The sequence below is a fragment of the Myxocyprinus asiaticus genome, chromosome 26, assembly GCF_019703515.2.
Source record: "Myxocyprinus asiaticus isolate MX2 ecotype Aquarium Trade chromosome 26, UBuf_Myxa_2, whole genome shotgun sequence".
In the NCBI taxonomy this organism is placed as follows: Eukaryota; Metazoa; Chordata; class Actinopteri; order Cypriniformes; family Catostomidae; genus Myxocyprinus; species Myxocyprinus asiaticus.
In genome coordinates, this window is record NC_059369.1 from 20,659,822 (window position 1) to 20,668,167 (window position 8,346).

The 8,346-nt window shown below is 37.7% G+C and overlaps 1 protein-coding gene across 4 annotated transcripts in view; it reads right to left on the reverse strand.

Moving 5' to 3' along the window:
- Window positions 1-5,595, reverse strand: part of zc3h18 (zinc finger CCCH-type containing 18) — a 60,987-nt gene extending 55,392 nt beyond the window's left edge. For 3 of the 4 annotated variants that reach the window (XM_051657409.1, XM_051657407.1, XM_051657405.1), the window contains exons 1-2: window positions 5,420-5,595; window positions 2,081-3,009 (exon numbers count right to left, since the gene is read on the reverse strand). In XM_051657409.1, coding sequence (XP_051513369.1) covers window positions 2,081-2,998 — 918 coding nt within the window. In that variant the 5' untranslated portion in view covers window positions 2,999-3,009; window positions 5,420-5,595. Of the gene's footprint in view, window positions 1-2,080; window positions 3,010-5,056 lie in introns of all 4 variants that reach the window. The other variant, XM_051657406.1, reaches the window with a different exon arrangement.
- Between the last annotated feature and the right edge of the window lie 2,751 nt (window positions 5,596-8,346).

Genomic DNA, 8,346 nt, shown 5'->3' on the forward strand with positions numbered 1-8,346 from the left:
ACATTTGGAGGTGGTCAGAGACGGATTCTGACCACATTCAAAGTAGGTTTAAATGCAAATGTGTTTTCGTTATCCACCTACAACTACACAAGTAATTAAATTGATAGTACACACAAAAATGAAAATTCTCTCATTCACTCACCCTCATGACATCCCAGATGTGTATGACTTTCTTTCTTCTGCAGAACACAAATAAAGACTTTAAGAAGAATATCTCAGCTCTGTAGGTCCATACAATGCAAGTGAATGGAGACCAAAACTTTGACGCTCCAAAAAAAGAGATAAAGTCAGTTTAAAATCCGTAAGACTCCAATCAATGTCTTCCCAAGCAGTCCAGTTGGTTTTGCGTGAGAACAGACCAAAATACAGTATAACTCCTTTTTCACTGTACATCTTGACATTGCAGTCTTTAGGCACGATCATGATTTCAAGCTTGATTACACTTCCTAGTACTTAAGGCATGCGCAGAGTGCTTAGATGCCGCTATAGGAAGTGTAATCAAGCTTGAAATCATGATGCAGTCAAGGATACTGCTGTCAAGATGTACAGTGAAAAAGGAGTTATATTTTGGTTTGTTCTCACTGAAAACCAACTGGATCACATCAGAAGACATGGATTAAACCACTGGAGTTTTATGGATTATGTTTATGCTGACTTAATCTGCTTTTTGGAGCTACAAAGTCTGATCACCATTCACTTGCTTCGTATGGACCTACAGAGCTGAGATATTCTTCTAAAAATCTTCATTTGTGTTTTGCAGAATAAAGAATGTCATACACATCTGGGATGGCATGAGGGTGAGTAAATGATAAGAGAATTTTCATTTTTGGGTGAACCATCCCCTTAATTATGTGTTGAGGTTACGCTACAGTCATCCATTGTTAAAGTGCTGAGTTGTGGATTCTTGCCTTTTTCTGTTTATTCTGCCACTGTAATGTGAAGAACACAACAGACACTGCCGTCTTGCAGTCTTGTCACCCGAAAAATGAAGAATATTCCATCATGAATAAATCAATTGGAATACACTTGTAATATCTCATGTCTCTCCTCAAATTCCCACTCGCTCGTGTCTCTCTCCTGTTCTCTAATCACTATGTGGCTCGCACTACACTCACGTGAAACCAGGCTTCTCTCAAACGTTTCAGAAGAGAAGCATATTTAGCACTTACAAAGTGCCGAACGCAAGATCAATATCATTAAATTTGCTCAGGTGACCCAAAAATTAACTATGGGGGCTGCCGAAAAAATGTTCAATGAAGGAAAACGCTGACTGTCCAAGTGATGAAAAGAATATTAATTCTCCATCAATGTTTTAAAAATTCACAGTTTCCAGTTACCACAGCCTCGATCTAAGATGTAAGTATCGTTTTCCATTTTGCGCAGATAACTTTGATCAGATCTCTATCTGATCACAGTGATTATCCAAAGAATATCCAGATAGATACTATCCGGTTATGAAATGCATGTAAATGCAAAGTGAAAATGGGGCTCTCACAATTGAATGCAGTCATTGCAAAGAGTCTGTTCTTGAAGGATTGGGAAGCACTAACTGTATTGGACCCAACAGCTAACCCACAACCCAGATGGGAACATATTCATTTCACATGCAAAGAAGGCAATGACATAGTCTTAAAGTAAGAGAAGCCAAACCCACCCATTTGATTTGAGGAAAATGGTCATGTAAAACCAATACTTTTAGTGCAAAAAAATATGGCTTGTCTAACATTATAAGTGGACCTCAGGGAAAAAAATATAAAAAAATGTTATGACCACTTTAAAGTCTTGATGAATGTGTGACATTTTAAATCGCTAGTTCTTCTGAAAGGAGCAAACAGGCTCCAAAAGTCTCGATTGAATGAGAGAGCATAAAATCAACTAGATTGCTTGATTTTAGTTTGGTGTCCTGATATGCCTGCTTGTTATTTTGCTGTCAAGGACGTTTCTACTCGTACTGTCATAAATTGCTCTGAAGCTAATAAGGAACATAATGATTTCTGTACATCAAACTGTGGTGAACTGAGACTGAACAACTCAAATAATTACATGGTCTTTACACAAAATGTTATGTAAACATACTTACGTCTATCTCTCCCTCATCAATCTCTCCATCATCTTCATCTTTCTTTTTATCACGGAACAAATCTCTTCTGCCTCTCTCCCTGGAGTCCTCATACTTTTTCATCTGCGTGTCATTATTATCTGGAGGCAGAATAGGTTTCCTCTCCTTTTTCCTCCTCCTCCTCTTCTCCTCCTCTTCATCCTCTTCCTCCTCATCTTCTCCATCCTCCCCAGCAGGACATTTCTCTGCGTCGTCCTCCTCAGGAGCAGCAGTGCTCGGCTCCTCTGGAACCTCCTCATCATAATCCAGCTCGTGTTCATCCAGATCTCTAGATACGGAAGATTCATCCTTCAAATCACTCACTTCCATCGCCGCCCTTCTCCTCCTCCTCTCCTCTTCCTCATCATCCTCTTCCTCCAGCTCGGCACAACCAAGGCCAGACTTGGTGGCTTCTTCAACCCCATCGTCATCCTCCTCATCTTCTACTCTGGTGTCTTCCCTCTCCTCCTCCGCTGGGGTGAAAGGTCGCTCGTGTTCTGGTCCAGGTGACTCAGGGTCCGGTGATCTAGGCGTGTCTAGAATTTCCTCCTCAGGAGACTGGCTAACGTTCTGCCTTCTTCCTCTAAACGTCATACCACGGTCTTTTTGGTGGCCGTCTTCTTTCTCCTCCCGGTCCATCTTGTAGTCCTCCTGGTCTGAAAGTTCTTCTGGATCTTCTCCACTAGCTGCAACCCTGTCTCTATCATCGAAGTCCAAGTCTGATCCACCAACTTGTTCTTCAGTGTCATTTTCGTCATCATTCAGAAGCTCGCTGTCCGACACTCCCTTGTCTTCTTCTGTTGGTGACTCAGGTGACTCCAGCAGCTCGCTGTCTGAGACACCCTTCTCCTCCTCCTCGGGGTATTGGGGGGACTGGGTGGGGCTCTCAGGTGTATCCATTGGCAAGAACTCTGCAGTTGACGTTCAATGGCAGCCAATTAGTTTGTTTAACAATAACATATCAACTTATCAGCCAATCTTACTAAGTTAACAAATGGTTTATCTTTGACGTTACATTAAATACATAGCATTAAATACAAATGTTAAATAACAATTGATACCAGAAAACATATTGAGATGCTTATTCAGAAGTCATTTTAATGTTATAAAAATGTAATAAATATATTTTATCTACTATCAGTCAAATGTTTGAACTAGTGTTAGAGCGCAATACCAGCCAGGCCGATTAATTGGACATTTGGCCATTTTGCGATTATCGGCATTGGCCAATAACAGTGTTCGCTTGGCCGATTAACAGAAGTGTTAACTTTCTCTTGTGTCAATTCCAGTAGATGTCAATGGATAGTTAACTTTCTGTTTTCAAGGTTATTCTTTTCAAATTTTTGCAAATTCAAGTAAATTTTACATAAAATGTGTGTTTCTTTCACTTTAGAAATTTGGTGTACATCTGATTTGCTGAAGTTTAATTGTACTATGTTTGTTAATTTATATCGGCCATTGAAAAACCCATATCGGTCGACCACTAATTTGGACATACTTTAATGAATTTATGTTTCTCATGAATAATAATAATTAAAACAAAAGAATCCAAAGGCCTTGAAAACTTTGATTTAAAGGTGTATGCTTAAATACCTGAAATCAAGATTTGTAGGCAAACATATTTATTTCAAAACTAACATTTAAACTGATTTTTTATTTATTCACCACATAATTGCTATTCTTTCACTTGTGTTTTCTTGTACTTTTGATGACTACTTTTATTGTAAAATGTGGAAAACACTAAAAATAAAATCTACGTTGGAGTGTCCAAACTTTAGACTAGTAGTGTATATCTGGAACTATTATTACACAAACAGATACTCTTACAAAAATGTACCATTAACAAAATAACACAAACATTTTCCAATCATTTCTTTTTTTATGAAAGTGGTGATTAATGTGAAATTTACCAGTTTTGCGTTAGCATTAAACACTGTAATACTAATGATTTTCTGGTGGACATTATGTTTACTATAGCAAAATCAACCCCAACATTAAAACCACCTGCCTAATATTGTGTAGGTCCCCCTCGTGCCACTAAAACTGCACCATCCCGCATCTCAGAATAGCATTCTGAGATGATATTCTTCTCACCACAATTATACAGAGTGGTTATTTGAGTTACTGTAGATTTTGTAAGTTTGAACCAGTCTGGCCATTCTCTGTTGACCTCTCTCATCAACAAGGCATTTCCATCCACAGAACTGCCGCTCACTGGATGTTTTTTGTTTTTGGCACCATTCTGAGTAAACTCTAGAGACTGTTGTGTGTGAAAATCCCAGGAGATCAGCAGTTACATAAATATTCAAACCAGCCTGTCTGGCACCAACAATCATCCATGCGATTATCTAATCAGCCAATCGTGTGGCAGCAGTGCAGTGCATAAAATCATGCAGATATGGGTCAGGAGCTTCAGTTAATGTTCACATCAACCATCAGAATGGGGAAGAAATTTGATCTCAGTTATTTGGACCATGGCATGATCTCCTGGGATTTTCACATACAACAGTCTCCAGAGTGAATAGAGAATGTTGCCAAAACCATCCAGTGAGCGGCAGTTCTGTGCACAGAAATGCCTTGTTGATGAGAGGTCAACAGAGAATGGTCAGACTGGTTCAAACTTACAAAGTCTATGGTAACTCAGATAACCGCTCTGTACAATTGTGGTGAGAAGAATATAATCTCAGAATGCTATTCTGAGATGTGGGTTGGCGCTGTTTTGGTGGCACGAGAGGGACCTACACGATATTAGGCAGGTTTTTTTTTTAATGTTGTGGCTGATCGGTGTGTATATAAGGGTAGTCTTGCATAAATAAACCCCCTGTAAAATGACCCCTGAATGCATCTATTATAACAGCTCTATGTTAGCCTGCTAACGTGACCGCTTCCAAAACTTCACAAATCAACTTTTCCATACCACACAAAGGTCAATGATTGAATCATCTGGAACTTGTTTACCTTCTCAGATTTAAGGCAATCGATTCATGAGAGGGGTGACTGACACATGTCTTACTATCCGCTTAATCTTTAGTCAATGTGCCAAACGGGACGGCTCGTTGATGGCGAAGCGGCTAACAGGCCCGATTCTGCCCGCTCACAAGAAAACACCACATAGTTTCCGACATTTCCCGCACGATCACACCACTTAACGCACGGAAGCTGCCTTTACATAACTCGTACGTTACTTTCTGAATCTATATTCGCGAGTTAAGGAGTTGCATGTCGTTTCTTCACTACACACTGGCTAAAATCTCGTACAACAATAAAGCGCTCCCTCCTGCAAAACACCCGCAGATCGCGTATTAAAACACAGTCGGTCACCTTTCAAGCCACAGAGTCTTGGGAGACAGGGTCTCGGTGTATGGAATCACCCGGTTTCTCTTTCCTCAGGGTGACGGCGCTCAAACAATGAACGATCGGTTGAGAGGATTCTTAATTTTCTTTACCGGAGAAGTGCATAAACCCTGCACGACACATTGAGAGCGGCCATTACCCAGACGTCATCAAAACGCGACGTGATGACTTCCCCTCATTTCTGCTACAGACTGTCGAAATGGAATCAACAGATTATTTATTTGTTAATACAGTTACACCATCTTTGTCTGTCTGACATGCATAATTGGCATCTAATATCAATACAGTCATGAACTTAATTTACCAGAAATTACATAACTTTTGTCAAAGGCTACTAACAGAAGACCTACTTTCTACTTTCTACTGTATTTGCCTAAATATTATTTTCATTTTGGGGAAATGTTATATTCATAACTGTAACTGCCAAAAAAGAAAGAAGATATTAGGCTGTCTTTATTTAAATAAAAAAATAAAGAAAATAATTCTTGTGTGATTGTAAATCTTTTAAATATGTAAAAAGCATACATGCAAGAAAATGTTTTAGTAAATCGAAGAATTAAATTTGCAAGAAAATCCAGCTACATAATTAATTCTGTTCGTTCATTCATTGATTAATTTTATTTATGTGTGCTGTTTTTTTATGATGTTATTGTATAAAAGATCTGGAGAGAATGGGATTTGTATGCATGTACTGCTATGTAACTTAACTTTTTCTCGACCATAGATGACACTAAATCTCATCTCAACACCTTTATTGAATGTCTGTGCTCCTCTTAATCTTGATATCTGAATCTGAATATCAACATTTGTGAGATTTATTCCATCTAAATATCTAAATTCATAGTATTGCTATTATGACACGCCTTCAGTTAAAAATGTGGGAGTCTTTATATGTATATATTTATAGGCCTGCACAGTATATACTGTAATTCATAGAATAAGTTTACCTTTCAGATTAATCTCTTTGACTGGGATTCTGTTATTTGATTTGCCTGTCATTGTTTAGTTTTTCAATTATTCAACTAAATTGTGAAATAAACAATTACATAAAAATATTTGAATTTATATTTTAATTTAAATTTCAAAAATACATTACTAGGGGGGCACCTTTACATAAATTTTGTGCTATGACAACAAAATTAACAAATGTTTCCATTTATATCCCTTGATAATATGTTGGATGATGCATCATCATATTTCACAGGCTAAAAGTTTATCTATACAGCATATGTTCAATTTAAAAATAAACGAACATTGTTCTTAAGGGGGCTCGTCTTACCCTACAATCCATATTATTGACCTGAAGCAAATATGTAGAAAAACATGGAAACTAAAAAATTTTATATAAAAGGATGCAAATAAAATAAAAGCATGTTTTACTGTAATCTTTTATTTATTGTCTGACAATTACATAAACAGGCCTATCTGCTCATTGATGTCTATCACCCCACTACACCAACTTCAGGGAAAAAGTTGGTGCTAAAAAACACACAACAATCCATAAGAAAATTGCCTTAAATCTACAAATGACAAAACTATGTACGGAAAGACCAGAAATACCATGATGTGACAAAAAAAAAAAAAAATAAAAAACAAAAAAAAAGTCACTTCTTTAATCTTAGCTAACGTTTGCGTCAAAAAACACTCTATGCGTGCGAAAAGCCTGCAGGCTCTTCCACTAGAGGACGCTATTGTAACGAAGGGACCTGCAGTAAAAGGACTATAGTTAAAAGATTGCATTTTCCTGCGCTTCTGTACAAGATCAGATAATTTGCTCGTCTTGTGAAATACTTCATATCACTGCATTTTGTCCATCTGGGGTGTGTAGCCGACACTGCACGAGAGGTGATTTTGAGCGCTCTGCTTCCACATAACAAGAATGATGTCTGGTAGGAGACGCTTTATTCTCTACCTTTAGTTACTGATATCAGTTTCCATAATGTATTAGGAAATATTCATTTTCTTTACATTCTTTTTGCTTTTTAAGAATTGTGTATTTATATAATATTTATATATGATTTTTTCTTAACTTGTTGAACAAACTGTAGGTGCAAAACTTTGTATTTTACGTGGTCCTTCGATAACTGAATTAATTATAATTTCCACTGGATAAAGTGTTAATGAGACATTTGATTTACTGTTCAGGCTCATACAGTATAAGGTAGACATTGGCTCTCGCGTCGACACTTTGACTGTTGTAGCCTACCAAAAAGTAGTGAGCTTTCTACCTAGTCATAGACGGCGTTTACATGGGGGCATCACACACACAAATATTTTGAACGCAGGTGTCTCGAGACGCGTTTTTTATAACTCCTGCGAGAGAAGTTGAAAAAAAAGCAGAGAAACGCGACGTCAAAGACGTCCGTTTAGCGCATGTTTATATGTTAAAACATTTAAAAACAGCGCAAACGGGCGCAGAAAGGCGTTCGATGTGAACGGCCCCTAAGTAGGCAGCTCACTTGATTTGTAGACACAGCCATAGCCTACTGTTTGCCTGAGCGCGCTTACTGATTTATGACTCTGGTAGTGACACAGTCAATTGGGAAAACCCAACACTGAATGACAGACTATTTCATAGCAGCACGCCTTACTCTCACCATCAATGTAAATCTCTGAATTAAACCCAGAGAAAGAAAAGAAAAATATCTCCTCATACACACAGTATGTGCCAGTAGAAATAAATATGATAGTGGTTCTGTTTTATTTACAAGCAGATGCAACCACTCTTAATTTATCCTTATTATTATTTTAGATTTACAGGTTTCAAGTTTTTAATTTCCAACATGTCCTTTAAAAAGTCACCATTCACCTATATCTTTTTTTCCATATATGTGAATAGTGACTAAAATCTCCTTTTGTATTCAATGGAAGAAAGAAAGTCATACAGGTTTGGA